A 22,887-nucleotide genomic window follows, 5' to 3' on the forward strand; every position below is an offset into this window, starting at 1 on the left:
GGACAGGTACTATGTCAGGGTGTAGGAGTGTTTTACACCATCACCCTGAGTAAAACCCCCGCTCAAAAATCTAAATCAGGCCCCTAGTCTTGGATAAAAAAAAACTTACATCCGCCAGTTGGGAAGGTTACAGGCAGTGTCCCCGAACTCTTCACAAAGCCAGTTAGCCGCAGAAAAGAGGTCCTACTGAAGCCATTGATTTTGGCAGGAGAAGATCTCAACAGGAAAAATTCAAATTTCAAGACCTTGTATTAGGAAGACATTCTTTCCACCTTTGCCTAGACAAAGATTCTGCCTTTGGAATTAAGTCTTTTTAGGGTGCTCCAATGAGGCAGGTGCAATCAAGTCTCCTTGAAATCAGACACCTTTGCTGCAAGAACCCTCTGATGCTTCAGAGGTTTTTGAAGTCCCAATTTCTCAGGGTTTCTGGTGCAGTTTTTCTTGGTCACTTTTAAAGGTCCCAGGAGCTTAGGGACAGCACATAGAGGCGAAGACCCAGTCCAGCACAGGTCACCAGTAGGGTTTAGTCCAGGGACATATGTAATTGGTCAGTCAGCTACTTCAGGAAAAAGGTTTCTTGTGACTTGTTGGGTCTCTGTAGTCACACAGGAGGTTAGTCAACTGGCCCTTGGAGTCCACTTATTAGTCCTGGGTACAAGTAGGAGAAGGTCCAGCCCTTCTAATCTCCACACCGGTCACAAACTGTACAGCCAGCCTTAATCTGTTCATCCTCCGGTCTGGAGAGTGTTCTGAAGAGCTGTGGGTGAGGTGCCACTTCTGTAGGATTCACTAGCCAGTGGGTGGAGGGGACTCCTGGACACTCCTTAAAGAATTAGGAGAAAGTTCTGAGGGGCAACACTGCCCACATTTGCCGCAGAAATGGTTTGCCTCATTATTGCACTATGTGAAAGCATCTATTCTAGGTAAATTCCAAGATGGTACATCAGCTGCCTCCAAAGGCAGAACGATGCACTAGGCCCCTTGTCCCTTTCAAGTTAATGCTATTACTGAACTGAGCCGATACAAGCAGCATTATTCCATACCTCACATGTTGGTCTTCCTGCAAAATAGCCGGAGACATTGTCTCTGCTCTGGAAGATGTTTTCACACCTTATTAAAGGGAAGAACTGCCAGGGCCATCTGCTTGCAGCCTAAGGACAATTGGCCCACTGGAGGTTGAAGTAGTCACAGGGAAGCATTTTAAGAGTCACTTTATGACTTCACTAATATAGTGTGTGAACTATTACGGTAGCTTGACTCAGACCAAACTTAGAGTTATGATTTAATTCTGATTTTTCTAATAGGACAACTGAAGTTCCTGACATCTAAAATAGCTTTTGTGGGCTAGTCACTGTAGGTAAATGCTAACATCAAGTTCTTGCATGTACCAATTTTAAATACTAGGCACCCTACCTTGTGGACTCCAAGGCCCACTAAAAAAAAAAAAAATATATATATATATATATATATCTCCCAAGGTAAAGTTTGAGCCCTCAGTAGGAAGTAGCCACTTGATCGGGAATTTGCATCCATTTCTTTTTAGGAGAAGCTGCAGCAGGAGACGCAGAAGAAACAGTCATCCTCTTTCCTGAGCCAGACCGGTTTCGGGAGTGTGGTCCCTTTCTCAATGGCTTCTGCTTATCGTGAAGATTCTTCATGCACTGAAATTTGAAGGGCCTGCCCATGTGGGCGTGTCCGCAACCTGCGGCATTCTGGATCCTGTAGTGCGTGAACGTTAGTTTCTAGTGAGTTCTTCAAAATAGCAGTGAAATTAAAACAAAATAAAACCCCTGTGGGCTGATGCGCTGTAACGCTGGGTGTCCTGTTGTGATTGTTCAACTGCTCCTGGATCCCGGTCTCCCGTATGAGGATAGCGTCGTGTGGCGCCATCACGGGTCCGCACTGAAGCGGCTGGCTTGCTTCCTGCGGCTGGGCTCGTGTATGGGTTTTTATTGGTCAAAAATGGTTACTTTGACAAGTTCACTTGTAGGTTTAAAAGTGGCAGGTGTCTTCATATCTACTTGTATAGCCTTTTTTCTTTGTCAGCGTAGTGGATTTACTGTTGTCCATATGGTAACATTTAACTTTGCCAAGTCATTTGTGCATTTCCTGAACTATATACTATGCCGTTGACGGCAAGTGAACTATGCCACGTAAGTTAAGCCAATTTTACCATGTTTTAGGTCTCAGATCACATACATAGGGGACTAGACAGTAGTGTTACTGTGTGCCTCTATGTGCAGAGGCAGCGAATTCAAAACAGCAAGATCAGTCCACCAAAAATGAAGGGTGACCACTTTGCGCAGAGGGGCTTTCTCACACCCACCTTATGTATGGAGGCGGATTCTGCACCTAATTAATCAATACAGGTACGTATTGTGTTAAGATGATCATGAGAAGTATTTCACTGTTGCACATTATAAATCCATACTCATCTTCCGCTAACTTGAACAGCCCATTTTTAGGACTTGGAAATTAAAGGGCTTGGACCACTTTGAATTCGATTTTCAGAGTATTTATATTTTTACTGTCAAACATTATCACGGACATTAAACATGCAACAGAGCAATTCGAGCCCTGAATGTAAGTTGAAAAACTGGTTTCAGCAAATAGCACAGCTACCCGCCTGATGTAACACACACTGCACAAGAGAATTCAGATTTAAAAGATCAACACTGTTGTGCACTTCAGAACTGAAAAGGATTATGTAGGCAGGCCTGGGGTCATGCTTTCTTTAGCAAACCAAACAAAAGCCAGCTTCACCGTGTTTGTTATATAAACATGTAGCAAAAAAGAGAAGTTTCAAGATTAGAAACAGGCAAGTGATGATCACAGACTGATATGTGGTTAAGCCTTGAGCCACAACATTCACCGCTCTAAAAAGAATGAAACCACAACCATTTAACTGGGTAACAACGTTTTGTAAAGTAAAAGAAAACAGGAGCTTATTGGCAGATACTTTTAGTTGTCTGTTGGATTTCCAAAGACCAAAAGAGATGAAGAGGGCACATGTCAAGCCAATAGTATAACAGTGACAAATTTCATATTTAACTTTGAGAGAAGTTAAATCTCTGCCCTATACCACACACAGCAAAAGAGGAAAAGTTTGTTTTTATGGTTAGCAGAAATATTTCCAATGGGTGATCTTTAAGTAACCCTAGGAACATGGTCTCACGTTCAAACAATCACATAAAGAACTAACAAACTTACTGGTTGCTAAAGTTGCTGCCATCAGGCCACTGCCACCACCTCCCATGCGGCCGCCTTAAACCGATCCAGTGATCACTGCTCCCTTTGTAGCGTAGCATAAAAGCCTAAATAGGAAAAGAGAACCAACATTCATGAATGTGCCGTGTAGCACTGGTCATAGGTAAACTGTACAGTGCCTGAAATAATGAAACATTTCTAGCATTGGATGTTTCATATATATATATATATATATATATATATATATATATATACACACACACACGTTTAACTGAGGTGAAACCCTCTGGTACATAAAGTAGCAGTGCAGAGCAGCAATTTGGCAGAGAAAATTATGTACGAAGGTGTTAATTTAGTAGTATATCCAGCTCATAGAAAATGGCCCATATTGCAACCAAAGAGATGGAAGTAGTCTTAACCCCTTCCATGCTGGTGACGGAACCGCTCCGTCACCAGCCTCGGACGCGCTGTGCTGATGACGGAGCGGTTCCGTCACGGCCCCGCCGCCGCGGCGCTGATTTCGCACCTGCGCGGTGCGTTCTATTGAGGGCGGGCCGTGACGGAACCGCTCCGTCACAAGCACAGCGCGCCCGAGGTTCGTGACGGAGCGGTTCCGGGAACAGTGCATTTCCACGCAAATTTGAGGAGCAAGAACGTTAATAAGCAATTTTGAAAGTGCAGGTATTACATTAATAAAAGGTCTTTGTGCAACATAAGAAACCTCCAAAGAGACATCTTATATACGAGAATAGCCAAACACCAAAACAATGAACATACATATTGTTAATCGCATTGCTCTACGTGAAACAATGACACTGGTGCAACATGCAATAGTTGAACAATGGATGTCAAAACTTCAGTGCCCCTCCCCCTCACTTTCAGACATTATGTATGTACAGTCGAATTTGTGTAGAGAAGTCCTATCTGTATCGCAACGGACAGCTGAAACAAGCCACTACATTGTTCAAGTGACGTCGCCATTTTATCAACATCAACCACTGTTTCCAGCGCGATGCATGACTAAAAGATTGTAACCTAGCCAGGGCTGATTTAAAATAAACGTCCATGATGTAATGTTGTATATTAGTCCCCACAAAGCACATGAAGCATGGGTAGATGAACTGCTTACTTTATTCACTGTTTAACAAGCTTCGCTTTCTCATAGAGCGCCGAACGTCTCACCCTTTTTAGCTCTGGTCGCTTCTCCGTTAGCTTAGCTCGCGCGCTTTCCTTAGCCTCTCTGCGCATGCGTCCGTCTCTCGCTCTAGCCTCCTGCGCAGCACGTCATCGCGCTGGCCGATTGAGGCTAGAGCGCAACACCACATATCTCCTCCTTTTACAAATCAAACAACAACAACAACTAGAGTCCCAACTCAATAGTCACTCATATCATAGTCTTTGAATCGAGGAGGCAAGGTGACTGCTCTCCCGGTACGGGTGCGCCTTACCAGGTTGGACTCTTCACTGTTACCTCCACCGGGGAGACTCTTAGTGTCCATCTGGGTAACTTCCTCCATTTCCCCAGCAGGGGTTCCCTTGCTTCCTGCTTCTTCCAATGTCCGTGATTCTCCGTTCCCTTCATTGTCCTTCACCACAAGTCTTTCCTTCAGCTCCTCCTCACTTATCTCCATCTCACCCTCTCCTCTGGGTTGCTGCTGCTCCTTAGCCTCCTCTACCTTGACCACCGGCCACTGCATTATCCTGTTGACTCTTGCCATGCGGTCTTGGGACCACACTCTCCCATCGCTGAGTAAGGCCGCTCTTCCATACACTTCTCGAACCTGCAAGGGTTTCCTGTACTTGCTTTCGCCCTTCTTTTGGAGAGTTGGGAGTTTGACTCTAACCCACTCCCCTTTTTCCAGAATGGTGTCCTTGGTGTTGTGCCGCTAGTTGTAATGTGCAGCATACACTTTTTGAGCTTTTTCCAGATTGTGCTGCACCACTGCCGGTGACCATTTACTAGTCACTGTCTTCTCTCTCCACACCAAATTGTCTCTTGTGAAGGGGAACCTGCCCCTCAGGATTTGGAAAGGGCTGTATCCTAGCACGGTCGGAGTAATCCTGTATGCCCATAACATGGTTTGGACTTCTACTTCCCACTCCTTCCCTTGCATTATGGCGGCTTGTATTGACCCCATCAGTACGCGGTTGAACCGCTCCACTTGCCCGTTACACGCTGGGTGATAGACTGCAGTGTGCTTAGACTTTATTCCATTTCTCTTCATGTACCTGGTCCATTTGTCCGAGGTGAACTGTGGCCCATTGTCACTCAATATTGTCTTTGGTATTCCTTCCCTCAAGAACAGTGAGATGAGGAATTTCAACACCGTGTCCGTGTCCTTGGATTCCTGCACATCTATCTCAGGCCATTTCGAGTATTTATCAATGACCACACACAGGTATTTGCCAATACTTCTGTTGTCGAGAACGGGTCCTAGAATGTCCACAGCAATATCTTCCCATGGGTTTTGGGGACGCTCAAATTACCCGGGGCAGGTCTCAGTGGTCTCAGTATTTTATCAGCTCCTTGGCACTGGACGCATTCCCTCACCTGCCTTTCGATCTGACTGTCCATTCCGGGCCACCCGTACATCTGTTTCACCCTGACTTTCGTTTTCACAATGCCTAGGTGTCCTTCGTGAAGTTGGTTCAATAGCACTGGGATTATAGCCACCGGTGGTATCACTCTGTCACCTCGGTACATGAAGATTCCTGAGTCACTCAACGACAACTCTTCCCGAATCTCGTAATACTTCCTCAGGTCCGCTTTGAGATTCTGCTTTTTTGGCCATCCGGATATGAGATATTGTTTGACTTCCACTATCTCGCGGTCATTTTCATACGCCTCAGTCCATTCTTGCCTGCTTATCGTCGTCTCAGTGTCAGCCATGTCTGCTACCATCTCGTCCGCATCTGGTAGGGTCACAGGTGCGTCTTCCATGGCGGAGGCTCTGCTTAGGTTGTCCGCTACCCTATTCCGTGTCCCTGGCAGGTACTCTACATCGTACGTGTAGTCCAGCAGCTTAAGCGTCATCTTGGCAATGCGTGGTGTGGCCGTGTCGTGGCCGCAAGATGTCAGCATCTTGACCAACGGTTTGTGGTCAGTTTGTAGTTTGAAACGGGTGCCCCAGATAAATTGCCTACATTTTCCCATGGCCCATGTGACCGCCAGCATTTCTTTTTCGATTACGCTATATTTCTGTTCGGTGGGGGACAGTGCCCGGGACGCAAAGCTGATAGTCTCTACTGTGCCATTCCTCCTTTCTTGTGCGAGCACCGCCCCTAATCCTTTGTCACTGGCATCAGTTGTCAATATGGTGCTGCCTGTGGGGTCATATCCATGTAGGGGTACTGCCCCACTGATGTCTTTCTTCAGTTCTTCGAACTCGCTTTGTGCCTCTGCATCCCACTTGAACATCGATTTGTCTCTGATGAGCTGACGAAGTTTATGAGTCTTGGTAGCAAAGTGCCTTACAAATTTGCTGTAGTATTCAGCCATCCCGAGGAATGACCGAACTTCCTCCTTGTTGACTGGGGCCCTGGCATCACAAATGGCTCTCACGTTCTGTCTTTTGGGTGATATGCCATGACTCCCGATCTCGTGGCCCAGGTACGTGACTGATGACATGCCTAGCTTGCACTTGCTCCACTCCGCCGTGAGACCCTTTTCTTGGAGTACTGTTAGCACTTTTGTCAGTTTACTGTTGTGGTCTTCTTGGTTCGTTCCCATGATCAGGATGTCGTCCTGGAAATACTGGACTCCCGGTAGATCTTTAAATAGACGATGCATCAGTTTCTGGAACACTGCGGCCGCAGAGGCCAGTCCAAAGGGCATGCGGCGAAACTGATAGCACCCGAAGGGTGTGATGAACGAGGTGTATTTTCTGCTCGATGGGTGCAGGTCGATCTGATGATACGCCGACGTGAGGTCGATAGTGGAAAACCATGACACTCCTTTCGTTCTCGCCAACATTTCCTCAATCCTTGGTAGCGGAAACTTCTCCACTATTAGGCACTTGTTGAGCTCACGGAGGTCCACACATAAACGGACCTTGCCATTGGGTTTCCTGGCTACGACCAAGGGGGCCAACCATTCGGAACTGTCAATCGGTTCGATGATCCCCTGGTCTTCTAACCTTTGGAGTTACAGCTGGACCGCTTCTTTAATGGCGATGGGGATGTTCCTGACCTTGTGGGACACCGGGCGGGCACCCTCCTTGAGTAGTATCTTATGTACAAACTTTTCTAATTTTCCTACTGTGCCTCCGAAGACTTTGGGGAAGGCTTGCTTCAGTTCGTCTCGTTGGGGCGATTGGCCATCTTCTGTTAGTAGGATTTGCTCTTTGCCGCCGGGATCTAACTTCATTCCCAGGTCGCCTTGGTCTCTCCAGCCTAGTACAGAGGGCCCCTTCTCCGCCACGTATAGCTTGCAGGTGGCTGTTCTACCTCTGAATTCGAACTTCAGTGCGCGGAAGCCCACTATGGGGATTGCGTTGCTGGTGTATGAAATGGGACGTATATCGGGTGGGTGTAGCATCGGCCCCAGGGTGGGTACAAAGTCTTCTTCCCACACAGATCGCTGTACTATGGTCCACGGGGATCCTGAGTCGATTGCTATGTGCACCTTCACTCCACCGATGAACATGTCCGTGCGCGGCTTGTCTGAGCGCTTGCCTGTCACATTCAGCACTTGATCATCTACACACAAGGCCATGTCGTCGTCCTCCAGGTCTTCTTCCGTCAGGTCCTCCGACTGGGGTAGCTCAATGCACTTCACCATGGTCTTCTTCCCCTTTTTGCGGCATACCTTTTCAAAATGGCCGACCAGGCCACAGAAGGCGCATCTGGCGCGAAACGCCGGGCACCGTTTGTCCTGCGCCGAGTGGGCCGTACTTCCACACCTGTAGCATGAAAATTTGTTGTCCGTGGGCTGTCTTCCTGGTACCGTTTGCTTCCCTGTCCACCTCGAATCCCGCCTTCGTTCACTTGTGGACTCCTTTTGCTTGTAGGCTGCAGGAGACTCGTCGATCTTGTTGACCATCTGCTTCTGCGCGCTTTCTCTTTTAGATGCATCTGCACAACGTTTCAACAGTTCCGCCTTTTTCACCATGGCTATAACGTCTTTGAGCGACGCTTCTCCTTGTGCCCACAGCTTGTCCTGGACCGACTTGTTTGTTGTGTGCATGACTATCTGGTCCTTGATGTACTCGTCCTGAAGCTGCCCGTATTTGCATGTGATTGCAAGGCGTCTCAGGGCTGCTACGTAGTCATCTATCGACTCTCCTTCCTCCTGTTTCCTTTGCTGGAAGTTGTACCGATCGATGGATACACACACTGCCGGGCGATAGTGGTTGTCTAGGTCTTCCAGAGCGTTCTTGAAGACATCAACGTCTGTGTCGGGCCTCTCCTTAGTTACAATGTTCGCAAATACTCGCACGCCCTCCGGGCCCAGGTTGTGCAGTAGCAGCCTTTTCTTCCGAGCACTGGGGAATGGCTCACCGTTCTCATCCTCTAAGGCCTCCACGTAGTTCTTGAAGTACTCCCTCCAGTCCTCCCACTTCATCAGGGGTTCACCCCGTCTGGGTAGGAAGGGGACGGGAGCAGTTAGTGAAGTCGCCTGGTTGGCCATTCTGGGCTCTGTTCTGGGTCCCCCCTGTCTGGTTCCCCGGGCTGCCTGGCACACTTTGGGATCCTTCCCCGACTGAGACGTCTCCTCGGCCTCTGGGACTGCCTGGGGCGCTGTTGGTAGCACCCTGTGTGGCGCTGGGGGGAAGTAGTCCCTCTTCCTCCTTCTCAGTCTCCCTTCTATCAGCCAGGATCCTGGCTTAGGGCCCCTCTGCGCTCCGGGTCTGCACTGACCTTTTTTTTTTTTTCAGTGGTCTGGTGCCACGTGTATGCCGGCTGCTCTGGCTTTCCGCTGCTGCCACGCTCTATGGAGAAGAGCTCTGCTGCGCTGACCAGGTCGTCTCTGACCTGCTCCTGAGTTCTAGTGCTCCGGTTGCCGTTTCCCAGTGAAGCTGTGTGGAGACAGTGGGGTGCTCCCAGTCCTCGTCGCCACTGTAATGTTGTATATTAGTCCCCACAAAGCACATGAAGCATGGGTAGATGAACTGCTTACTTCATTCACTGTTTAACAAGCTTCGCTTTCTCATAGAGCGCCGAGCGTCTCACCCTTTCTAGGTCCGGCCGCTTCTCCGTTAGCTTAGCTCGCGCGCTTTCCTTAGCCTCTCTGCGCATGCATCCGTCTCTCGCTCTAGCCTCCTGCGCAGCACGTCATTGCGCTGGCCGTCGAAGGCTAGAGCGCGACACCACACATGAAACCTCATTGTATTGTGGTGACAAAAATAACAATGATTAAAAATCACATATATTTCCGAACAAGTTGTCTGCAGGCTGCCACGCATATCGCATTAAAGGCACCTGCAGGGACGATATTAGGAGGAGCCGTTCCTGTGTTATGATTGCAGAGCACAGGGCGCTTGCTTGCTGTCTGCTTGCATCTTATCTGGCCATCGATCTGACCAACTGCAGGTCTGCAGTGAAAACGCCCTGGCACAGGATGGTCAGTGGCCCACACGACAAGTGAATCTGGAATGTGTTGTTTTGCCCCACTTTATAAACACTATCCTATAATCAGAGCACTAGAGTTGTTTGTCAAAACAGGACCATCATTTCGAAGATCCTCTGTGGGGACCTGTGGAGGTTAATGAGGGAACTGCGCAGCCCGAGCCAGCATTACAAAATCTACTGTGCGCCAGTTGGCCGTTATACCAGTCACGGCCGGCATTACGGGTGGGGGGGGGGGGTGAATATGGGATAGTCGTGCCGCGGAGGGGGATGGGAGGGGGTGGGGTTTTAGGAAAAAATATAAGATAAAGTAAAACTTACCGCCCGCTGTTAGCGAAGTCCCGGACACTCCCGCCTCCCGCCGTCGCTGCATTTTAATTCCTCTGGGCTCGTTATCAGGAAGGCTGCAGGCAGCCTCCCTCCTCTCCACCGCCGCGTTGTTGATTGGTGCGGCTGCTGCCCCACCAGGTTATTTTCTCTCTGTATGCCGCAGCATAGAGAGAACAGGGAGAGTGGGCGGTGTTCCTCAAGGGCGGGGGGAGTGGCTTGCCCACTGTTAATACTGTCTGTTTGGTCGGCCTCAGGCTGCCCAAACAGACAGTATTAACAGTGGGTAAGCCACTCCCCCCTGCCCTCGAGTAACGCTGCTTACTCTCAACCACAAACTTCTGCTTTCCTCGCCGTGCGAGAAGGCAGAAACAAATGGTAGTTATTACCATAATAACTACCATTTGTTTCTGCCTCTCGCACGGCAAGAAAAGCAGGGGGGCGGCGCCCAAACGCCCCTATAGAGGAGCCGCACTGATATGTACATTGGGCAGATTCAAAATGTTTTTCGTGAAATTCGAAAACATTTGTCCCCTGATGGGTCAAGACCAACAAACTCACAGTACCCCCCTCCCCTCACCTATACCAGATAGAAATTCACACTATAAGGGTGGTAAAGTCACCACTGTAAACTATCAATCACATGTTTAAAAATCACTATCATATCACTGAAATCAAGAACCAGGTTTAGGACAATCATTACAGTCAATAAGTCACAGGAGCAACCAGTAGAGGTCCCTTCACTCCCAGGCTGTAGAACGAACGTTCCAGCTTTAGAAGTGCTTGAAAATGAAGGAAAGTCTCCCAGGCCACGCATCCTCTGACCTGGGAGACATAGGCCCTCATTTCGATGGTGGTCGGCAAGACCACCGACCGCCATTGTATCGGGCAGGTGACCGTCCGACAATGAGTTGGCGGTCCCACCTGCCCTATATGGAGACGCCCACCGTACAGGTGGTTGTAAAGTGCTCTTTTCTACTGTGGCTTGTGCTACGGCCCAGGGAAAGGGATGTAGTACAAACAGGCACTTTTTGCAAATCCATGCACCGTGTGCTAGGCACCACATAGTGCCTAGCACACATTGAATGGATGTGTGAGGGGGGGCACTACATGTGCCCTCAGGGCCACTTAACAGTGGCCTACGGGGGAGGGGCCTGCTTGGAGCCCCCAAAGTCCCTTTCCTTCTGCCTTCATTGTGGTGGGCCATGATTAGGCACTCGGAAAAGGATATCCTAATCCCTACAGCGGTGCATGCAAAGGCACCCCTCCACTGTAGGGTTAGGAATCCGACAGCTGTCCAAACAAGATATTTGACTCTATTGGAGGCAGTAGTCCCATCACCACCAAACTCTGAGGTCCAACCAGCTACTTTGTAATGCAGCTCATTGTAATGAGGGTCATACAGTTAATTCCTTAAAGTTGATCTGGGGGTTGAGGGTCTGCTGCACTCCTGCCACTCCCAAACACTTCTTGGTGAATGTTGGTGGTGACCCTGGTCATTCTGAGGCAACCAGAAGCCAAGAAATATATGATATGGGGATCATCAGTTTATTTCCAGGGAAATGTTTCATTCTATAGATTATATAGGCAACTACACAGTGCTGATTATATGGAGGACAAATAGACACACACTCTATGATACTTCTATTGAAAATACATCGAGCACCAGGCAGGAGCTGGGAATTATACCAACATGTATGACACCAACGACGACAAGCAAATACATGTTTTTATACTTTTAACTTTGTGGTCAATTAAATGAATATTCATCATAATTATGTTTTTAATGGACTACTAACTGAAAACATAACGTATGCACCTTGAGAAAGTCCCACAACTACAGATCAAAAGAAGCAAATCACATTCTGGCTGAAGCACAATTTAAAATGGACTTTGCTTATTGAAACTTCTGATCACTCTGGATGTAAATATAGAATTCCTTTTAAATCCTAACCAGAGTGGACATAATAGGATGGAATAGACACAATTTTTAGGAGCATAGCAACTTAACCTTCTTGGAATACAAAAACTAAAGGACCAGTGAGCAAGCAATATATAATTAAGACATTGCCCTTGAGAAATGAATACTACTTCAAAGGGATACTAGTACCCACATCAAAGCAGTTGTCTTTAAAAATATATGCTTGGTGGACAAGAGTGTTGCAGGTTCGAGTGTCTGCAGACTCACAACTAAAACACTCACTTCACCATGTGTCTGCTGTGCTCAAAAAGATTTGATCCATTTGCAGTATTAGGCTAATTAGGCCCTAGACTAAGCAACTCCATGCCCAGGGATATTTCTGAAAATGCAATCACGGTTCCAGCTGCCACTTCGGTTTTACACTGGCCACTTTCATTTCACTTACTCTTTCGGATACTGTTGAGTTTTCAGCACATTTTCTTTAATGCAATTAAGTTACTTGATGTGTATCTGGCACCTTTAAAGTTAATACATTACACTCGTGCTCCTGAAATATGTAACTTTTAACAAGAGGAAATTCAACAAGGTATCAATAGGAGAAGTGGCAAAAGGTGGGTGTTTGGTTTAAGAGAACAGTTTAGGAATCCAAAGGAAATGGCGTTCAAGGGAAGAGGTGTGAATCATGCAGTATTTTAGCATATGGCATCACTTACCAGTTTCAATCCTGGCTGCGTTGAATCAATCCAAGCCAGAGAGGAGTTCATCTCCCAACATGACTTGTTGCCATAGTTCCAGTCGCCTTCCTCCTCAGAGAAAAAGTAGCAGGTTCCAAGGTACCCGAGCCAGTCGACAGCACATGGGGCGTCGGAATGGTTGAGGTGTGTCAGGTCCTGGTGATCGGTGCATTTCCTTCCTTTCAGCACTGTGGAGACCAGAAAGTTAAATATGGAGGTTTCTTGGAAGGCACTGCCATCCAAGAGCAAACACCCTGGACATTTGAAAGAATATTCAACATGATAATATCTGTCTGGCTACATCTACATGGTTGGCCATCCCGGTAAAACCAGTCTATCATCTCAATCATGTTCTGATCAATTTTACATACTTGCTCCGCTCAGATTCTTAGTAGCACGGAAGCCATTGTGGAAGCTCCCATCTGGACCCAGAAGCGGTCAGACAGCAACGCTCAGTTTGTCTACTCAGACTGTCTGTTGAGGCACCCCCTCATTCAGGCTTCACCAACCTTGGGACTCTGAGGTACCTCTCGAACAGGAGTGGTGGGCATTGTCTGAATGTCCTGCTGCAAGAGCCCATCACAGAGCCTTAGACAGACTTGGGGCACAAGGACATTGGAATATTGTGCACTCCCAATGGGAGACTTCAGCTGTCGGCATCGCCAATCTGTTTCTTTGCATTGACACTAAAGCCAAAGTGCCTATAGCTGCAGCTCAAGGTAACTAATGAACGTTGGAACGCCCCTGACCATTCCAAGCTCCAACACCGCCCTTTGCCTTTCAAAAAGCAGTGATGTTTCTGTCCCAATAAAAAAGCTGCACCTAAGAATTTTTGCTTTTGGAAGGGAGTAGTGTGATAATATTGCTTCTAGTGTATATTCTGTGCATAATATGAATATTCATGCTGTCATTGTGCTGCACAAAATCTTATCCTAAATTAAAAAGTCAGGGCATTTAAATGTATGAAGTGTACAAGAAAGTAAACCAACCAGTTAAGGTCTGCCATAGCGGTCCGACTACACTATGTTGACACCTTCTCTACCATCACCACAGTCCACCATTTAGATGAAACATCATATTAAACCATCAGATTAGCTCGGCCATGCATTTCTATTTTGAGTTCTAAATAATTATTTTATTGACTCATATATTCGCTTAGACATGTACATTTCCCCATCCGTATTTTCTCAAAGTTACTAAATTTTATATGCAACATCAATTGAAATACACAATTCAGTGCCTGCCGTGAAATACACAATTTGATCTTACATCAATATAATCTTACTACACTTATCCCACCATCTGTTCCATGAGTGGCATGATTTCCTTTAAAAAAAAAAAAATTAAAAGTATTTTAGCTTATATGGATCAAATGTAGTAAAATGAATGCATCCAATTCTCCGTAAAGTTAACTAGGACTTTTCAGCTTTAACTGCTGTATTTAGGCATTAAAACAATAATTGGACTTTTCCCTTGACAGTGTCAACACTCCTACCACATTGACTGGTTGTGAAAGTATTCTTGACTGGTGCAGGAAACACAAACAATAAGTAATTATATGAATAGGGTGAAAAAAAATGATTCCTAATGAACCAAATGTTTTCTTTACCTGTTCACACAAATCCATGTTTACCTTGTGCTACCTTATCAAAGCTGTAGTTACTTCAGGGCGGCATCTACAATTTAGATATACCCCAAACCAGCTGAACCTCTTTTCACATTTAAGACAAGCCCAGTCCCGCTGCCCTTCTTTCCACAACTTAGGCACATCGCTGAGTCCTGCTGCACCTCTTTTCACAGCTTAGACACATGGCATAGTACTGCTGCACCTCTTTTCACAGCTTAGACACAGTCCTGGCCTGCTGCACCACTTTTCACAGCTTAGGCACATAGCTTACTCCTGCTGCACCTCTTTTCACAGCTTAGACACAAAGCCTAGTCCTGCCGCACCTCTTTTCACAGCTTAGGCACATAGCCTAGTCAAGCCGCACCTCTTTTCACAGCTTAGACACATAGCAGAGTCCTGCTGCACCTCTTTTCACAGCTTAGACACAGTCCTGGCCTGCTGCACCTCTTTTCAAAGCTTAGGCACATAGGCTAGTCCAGCCGCACCTCTTTTCACAGCTTAGACACAGTCCTGGCCTGCTGCACCTCTTTTCACAGCTTAGGCACATAGCCTAGTCAAGCCGCACCTCTTTTCACAGCTTAAACACATAGCCCAGTCCTGCTGCACCTCTTTTCATAGCTTAGACATATGCACCTCTTTTCACAGCTTAGACACATTGCCTAGTCCTGCTGCACCTCTTTTCACAGCTTAAACACATAGCAGAGTCCAGCCGCACCTCTTTTCACAGCTTAGACACAGTCCTGGCCTGCTGCACCTCTTTTCAAAGCTTAGGCACATAGCCTAGTCAAGCCGCACCTCTTTTCACAGCTTAAACACATAGCCCAGTCCTGCTGCACCTCTTTTCATAGCTTAGACATATGCACCTCTTTTCACAGCTTAGACACATTGCCTAGTCCTGCTGCACCTCTTTCCACAGCTTTGATACGGTTCAACAAGGTTGTCAGGGCAAGATTGGAATTTTTTCCTAAAAGGGTACGAAAAACCAATCAGACAATGGTTCATTTTGTTCGTTGTTTATAAAGGTGTTGTCACACTATCCGTGAGAGTTAGTGAAATAAACAAACTAACAGCCAACACGTGTTTCACCACTTTACACGGCCATCTGGCAGGAATTTCCTCAGGGCATTTTTTTTTTTTAAATTCGATGTATTTATTTATAGAGAATACATGAGTAACAAAGAAAACAAGGCACATGCGCCATAGTCAACAATAATTTGAAATTACATCTGCTAAAACTTTACAGGAAAACAAATGAGCATTGAATATGTACAGGGGAGAGTTACAAAAACAGAAAAACAAAAGAAGCACAAATAGCCATTTTATCGTAGACAAAGCAAATTATAATAATCATACTGAAAGATGATAGTCAGCAGATAAGAACAAATAAAAAGAATAGGATTTACATATCCATGTCCAGATAAGACATAACTGCGCCCCAAATTTGCTGACCCAATTACTACGCCTACCTTTGAGAGCATATAAACTATACTCCATGTTAAACATGGCCAACAACCTTGCCCTCGAAGCCTCAAAGGATGGGGCATCCTTTTGTAGCCAACAAGAAGCTATGCACAGCCTTAACACCGCTGTGACTATGAAAATCAAATATACAGCCTTACTGGGTACTTTTTCTGCATCTACACCCATCTCTACCCCCAACAAAATCTGTATAGGTGGTAAGTGTATAGGGGTTCCCAAAATTTCAGTTAGGAACTTGTCTAACTGCTCAAATAATCTACTTAGTTGTGGACATGCGTAAAAAATATGTACCACATCAGCCGCTGGGTTTCCACAATGAAAAATTTTTTCCTCCTGATCCCCACCCCATTTAGCAATTTTATCTGGTGTAATATACAGATAAAATAGTCTCATAATGTTAGGTGGATAAATTAGCAGACATAAATAATCGTCCGGCTAGTTCCATGGAAGTCTCCAAACATATACCCTGACACCCTAATCTATTCCCCCATTTGTGACACTGCTCTTCCAAATCATTAGGTTTTGCATCAAGCATCAAAGTATACAGTGTCCCTATTCTTGCTGCCTTTCTATTTGCTTCTATAAGGGGATTGGGTTGAATGTTCCACCGAGCTTTCAGAAGATAATCTCCAATTTGTAGATATTTAAAAAAAATCCGCCCGGGGGAGGTGATATTGCTCCCTAAGCTGGTCGAACGATTTAAGTCCACCTTCCATAAAGAGGTCCCCAACCATAATAATGCCTTTAGCACGCCAATTATATACAATCAGATCCCAGAATACACTCGGAAAGAAGGCCGCAGCTTTTAATGTGGTATACCAAGAATTTTTTTCTACCTCATATCTTATTAATAACTTTCCAGACTTTATACACGGCTGTAAATATTTGAAATCTTGTGCCTTTATAATAGCTCCAGTCTAGGTTCACAAACAAGCAATTTTATACGTCAGTGCCTAGCAGCATACTGTATATGGAGGGAGACTCTGCGATGTCTACAGGCCCTACCCCCGTAAGCAGTATATTCATGGGTTGTAACATACAGGCGTAATAGTAAAGAGTGAAGTCAGGGACAGCCCAACCGCCTACGGCTCTGGGTAGAACCATATAACGCATAACTCTACGAGCTTTCCCACGCGCCCATATGAATCTCATACACACAGACTGTAATTGTGCAAGCTCAGCTCGCGATATCTCCAACGGTACACATCTAAAAAAATACTGACTTTTTGGGAGGATCATCATCTTTAAAACCTTTCTATGGGATGTGATGCGACGTCGTGGCTTTGGGCAACAATACATTACAGCTATACAAACGTTATATCGTCAACCTGTTGCCAGGATATGCACCATGGGGCTCGAATCAAAGGCAGTGTCTATCCGGAGGGGCACCAGACAGGGCTGCCCTTGCTCCCCAATATTATTTGCATTATATATCGATCCGTTTTTAAAAATGATCGAATACAGCCCGCAGATACAACCAGTAATAATACAACAGCAACAACACCGGGTTCTTGCTTACGCAGATGATGTGGCTGTTGTATCACCTAAACCCGCAGTGGCAATGTTTGAGATAGAACAACTTGCAGCAGAATACGGGGCAGTATCGGGTTACAAGCTAAATACAGCCAAAACACAAACTTTGTCTTAATGTTGGCTCTTACACTGATCAAAGGGTGTGATGGAGCGAGATTCAAACTCGCAAAGTTAAACTTCCATAATAAAAATAACAGTACTAATGGCATGGGTTGAATAAATAATCAACTTAGTTTTAAAATTGCAGACACTACACGCGGGACTAATGTGCTTTTATGTTGCACTAGCAAGTACGTGGAAAAATAATAACCTAACCTTGTCTTTTGTTTTGGTCAGTATTAAATGCGGCTGTTTAATTAATGGCATGTGCTTTGTTATTTATGTGCAATCCGATTTGTTGTGTCTTTTCTGTGGAGAATCCTTATGGCCTCAAAGAAGGTTTTTATAAAAGCTGCTTTTTGTGTTTTGGCTAGATAACATAATTAACTTGGTTAATATTTAGAAGAGGTAACAGAATGGGTCTCAATTCTCTAATTAATTACTGTCTTGTGTTTGTTTAAATACTAGTTCCCTGAGAGGCCTTTTGGGCCTACGCAAAAGATGGCGTTTATGAAACCTGTCCAGAGAGGAGCCTTGCACGCATGAGAAGTGGAAAGTTTTACCACGTTGACAGAAATTACTGTTGAATAAAAGTCGTGCATATTGTGCTCATGGAGTTATGTCCAAGGACAGGAAGCGGCAGGATTGCCAATGTAAGGAAGCTGAGAAACTGTAACTCGGATGAACTCGATTTTGTAACATTCTCGAGGAAACAAAGTATTACGAACAATAGGGCAAAAGAAGAGCCCGTTCTTGGTTTGAAAGCGGTGATGACATAGATGGTCCGACATAAGATAGCCAATGAGAGCTCTGATGGAAGCGAAAAGAGACACTTTTTTAGTAGATTAGTTAGTTAGAAAGGTATAAAATCTGACCCTTTGGGCAGGAGGGGGCTCTTGCTTCCCGATTCCCGAGTGACGTGCTGTCGGACTTCTGGTGCACGTAAGGATAGCTGACTTTATTAATTATTTATTTAGGTGAAGTGAGTTTAGTTAGGGAAAAATAGAACTTAGCGAATGGAAACTTTATTTTGCTTTAATTCATGCTGAATGATTTACCTTTTAAAATTTCAGATTAATGTGCCTTTCGTTGACTGATGCTTTCATATTGCTACTAAAATAATGATTTCTGAATAAAATGCTTTTTCCTTGAATAAAATAAAGATAATAAAATGTGATTTTTGAAATGACAACCTAGTCTTGTTTATTCATGGTCTAGTTATGATTATTAGATCCATCCGCCTTAGTGACTTAATTAAATGACGTATGATAAAAACCATGGTGAAGTATAATAAAACTACAGATGTATATATCTTTGTAAATAGCTTATGATTAGAGTGTTTAATTAGGTCACATGATTCAGCCGCTCAAAATTGTCTCTTCAGTTTATGGACCTTAGTAGTGATTCATGATTAATGGTGAGTATTGTGAAGAGGAGTAGTGTTATTGAGACTGTTAGAAACGGGACCCTGGCCGGCCAAGACTCGCGTCGAGGTCAGTCAGGGATCACCATTTCTAAAGTCAGGGCAAGGGAGTCACACACCAAGATAACCCCTACTCGCCCTCGAGGTAACGTGGCGCGAGCAGTCAAGGCTAGACTTGGAGGCTATGTAGGTTAAGTGTTTGCGCGCGCACCCAGCAACAACACCCAAGGCCCACCACAAAGGAAACTCCACACAAGGTTATATAAAAATAGCCTTTGTATTATATCAAAAACACATTAGATAAAACATACATTTGGTTACACTGTGCCGACAGGCACGGGCAGAATTTACAGGGGGGATATTTACAAGACAGGGCCACCTGGACCACTGTCAGGAATCATCACTTTTTAGGAATAGTAATTAGCACTTAGAATACTTTTAGAACCAAATAGAACATGTAGCACAATTTAGCACACAACCAGTAATTACTGGTAAAGCATAAGAACCTCCTACGCAACCCTAACCACCTTAGGAAACTATTGCGCAGGGAACAAAAGACCTCAACTAGCGACACCTGTACTAGGAGAAAAGCAACCACCTAGGAATCACCAACATCTAGGGGTATCAGCATAGGAACATTACACATGATGCATTAACATTCAGCGGTGTAGGGAAGGAAAAACACATGATGTATCCAAACACATTCAGAGGTGCGAGCACAAGAAAACACATGATGCAGAACCTACATTCAGCGGTGTATGCAAGGAAAGACACATGATGCTTCAGAACACATTCAGAGGTGCGAGCACAAGCAATTGCGCAAAACTTCACATGAGCCACAACCTGTGGCAGTCCCTGTGTCCCAAAGTCAGGGCAGGCTGTAATAAGCCAAAAGTACACCCAGCCTAAACGTAGCAACTGTCCACTAAGTGCTGGACAGTTGTTAAATACGATGCACCACGTTGGAGCCAGGAGGGCTCAAGAACAAATGGGCAAGGAGCCTCTCAGGGCTCAAAGAACAAAGAATGGCCCCTCGTTGGAGTCCCTCACGGGGACTCAGGGTCAGATAATGCCCCACGGAGCCTTGCGCTCCCACAAAGGAATGCCACACACGTTGGAGTCCCTCACAGGGGACTCGCGGTCAGAAATGCCCACGAGCCTTTCGGGCTCGAAGAGATACCCCCAGGAGCCTCGGGGCTCCACAAAGAAATGCAGCAGCGTTGGAGCGGCCCTCTGCCAAACGGGGCCGCTCAAAGAACAAAGGACCCTGTCCCCGCACTCACCGGTACCTCGCTGGTGCTGCGGGGGTCGGAACACTGCCGGCTCTCCCCCTCTGCAGCGCGGGGCTCCTCTTCCTCGGAGCCTCGTTGGCGGCGCCTCTCTCCTCGCTGCCTGGTTGCGGAGGCGGGACTTCCGGTCGGCCTCTCAGGGGCCGCGCTGCGATTGGCCGGTCGGCCAGATATTTCCAGGTCGTCGCGGGCAGCGCGGCGGCCCGTTCCAGGTAGGCAGGCGGGCTCCCAGTACCCGAGGAGTGGGCTCCCTCGAGGTATTTACAACATCGAAGTACGGGGCAATGCCGGGTGGGCACCGGCTCGGTAAATTAAAAATAAAGCGAGGTGGCACTCGCTACGCGCCGCAAATCGGCAGATCAGGCCGCCAAATGCCGGGTGGCCACCGGCTGTGCACAACAGCGCTCCCCAGCGCTAGGACCAACAATAAAGCGCTCTCAAGCGCCAAAGGCCAACAAAGCGCTTCCAGGCGCTCCAGGGAAAGTCCAACGTGCTCCCAGGCGCTGGGAGCACAAGCACAGCGCTCCCAGGTTCCCTCAGCAGGACAGAGTTCCAGCAAAGTCCTTAGGTAGGCAGGGGGGCAAGGCTGGGCCAGGGGCCAGCTCACTGGCCCTCCAGGCAGGGAGGCAGTCCAAGTGGCGGTTCCTCCTGGCCCCAGCAGCAGCAGCCCCCTCAAGATCCTAGAAGAGAACAACTTCAGTGGGGACACAACCCCATTTTTATACACTGAAATCCTTTGTCTGTAGGTGCAGGGTGGGGGAGAAACCAGTCGCAACTGGTTCTGGAGCACTCTTGATGGCCCAACCACCCATTTCATTCACTGGGGAGGCTAGGGTCGTTAGACACACCACAGGGGGCGGAGCCAGCATTGTGTGGGGAAAACCCAGCCCATCCAGGACACAGGTACACTCCTCCCACACATCACTCATGCTAAACTCCCACTCACCACCGGCAGACCCATCCAGACTTCCTGGAGCCTGGCATGCCAGCCAGCTCCAGCCAATCACGCTCCAGCACCCTCACTGCACACATATCTCAATGTCCAGAAGTAGCACTTCCCAACTAGACACACACATGCCGCAGACACCATCTCGCAGCATTCACTCTCACGAGTTTATACATACTAAATTCGAGCCTGCACTCCCCACGCATCAGGAACTACCAGGGACACACACATTCCCCATGCATTCCTATGGGAGGGCAGGCCAGCCATACTACACGCACACACTTTCACTCTGGGACCCGGGGAAAAAGTGCGCCAAGCCAGAAATCATGAACACCAGGTCGCCATCGAAAGCAAAAAGTTCAGGGGTGAACCAGCCATAAAGGCCCGGGTCCAACAGAGACAGTTTTTCATTAGGAGCGCTGGATCAGGTGACACAAGAGGTAACGTATATGGGAGTACGGAGAAGGACCTCTGCATCTGAGTTGGTTGAGTCCAATTGGGGGAAATTGATGACGGGGGTTCGTAAGCAACTGGACCAGTGTGAATGCTTGCATCTCTCGCTAGTCAGCAGATGCTACGTTTTAAAGTTAATGATCCTCAGGGCATTTTTTAAGGTATAGATTCAAAAAGGTAGTCTGTTGTAGATTCGGTTCCTGGTAATTCTCTTAATATCGGCATAATTCCGCTTCAGTTATTCTCAGTCAGTGGATGTGGGGTGAAACGCCTGTTAGGTATTCGTTTTTTTCACTCACTCTCACGGATAGTGACAAAACCTTTGTAAACAATCAACAAAATGAACCATTGTCTGATCTGAATTTTTTCCTAAAGGAGTACGAAAAACCAATCTTGCCCCGGCAACCTTTTTGAACCTGGTCTATATTAGGGGGTTAGGGGTTTCCCCCTGTCAAGGGCAAGTAGTACAACAAGAATTTTTGCTCAATATACGGCCATGTAAAGGATCCGGACCTTTTCATCCCTTATCCCACAAAACACAGCTTCGGCACATAGCCCAGTCCTCCTGCACCTCTTTTCATAGCTTAGGACTAGCCCAGTCCTTCTGAACCTCTTTTCAAGATCAGAGGTCTTGCATCTTAAAGTCCCCCCCTAGTGAGCCACTTACTTGATAAATACGAAATGTGCCTGGCTGCTCTGTAGGACTCTCTTAATGTAAAAGGGTGCTTATTAATGTAAAAACAGAGTAAGCCCGGAACATAAGACAGGGCTTGGAACATACCTCGAAAATGCCACATAAATGAGGCACACCTTTAAATATAATTAATGCGTACATGCATGCTTGTTACCTGTGTTACAAAAACGTTTTACTGGGGAGGGGGGGGGGAGGGGAAAATTGATAATGTCACCGTCCCGTGCTCCTTTCAAATTAGAAATGTTAATAATCTTTAGCTCAGGATATGCTTAAAGAGTAAAGTTATCCTTTATGAAACAAATGCCATTTTTTTTAGAACTGTAATGCTTTATGTTCCAATTATTAATAATAATAATAATAATAATAATCCACATTTCACACAATCACAATCACCCGTAAGGGTCTCTAGGCGCTGGGGGCCGTCAGGAAGATTAAGCAAGCTATTGCCCAGAGTCACATGGTGCTGGGCTAATCTGCCGCCGGTGCCGGGGATCGAACCGTGATCCCCAGATTCCGGAGTCAGTCGCCCTGGCACAGGGCCTACCGGCCTTTAATTACACAATGATATTTGTAGCTACATCATTTGCC

The 22,887-nt window shown here is 46.4% G+C and overlaps 1 protein-coding gene across 1 annotated transcript in view; it reads right to left on the reverse strand.

Annotated features, from left to right (window-relative positions):
• Positions 1-22,887, reverse strand: part of LOC147700918 (C-type lectin domain family 2 member B-like) — a 95,173-nt gene that overhangs the window by 12,627 nt on the left and 59,659 nt on the right. Inside the window, exons 4-5 of the mRNA XM_086929772.1 lie at positions 12,736-12,944; positions 3,211-3,314 (exon numbers count right to left, since the gene is read on the reverse strand). Of these exons, the coding sequence (XP_086785898.1) occupies positions 3,211-3,314; positions 12,736-12,944 (313 nt within the window). The remainder of the gene's footprint in view (positions 1-3,210; positions 3,315-12,735; positions 12,945-22,887) is intronic.

Source organism: Lissotriton vulgaris, chromosome 7, assembly GCF_964263255.1.
Source record: "Lissotriton vulgaris chromosome 7, aLisVul1.2, whole genome shotgun sequence".
In the NCBI taxonomy this organism is placed as follows: Eukaryota; Metazoa; Chordata; class Amphibia; order Caudata; family Salamandridae; genus Lissotriton; species Lissotriton vulgaris.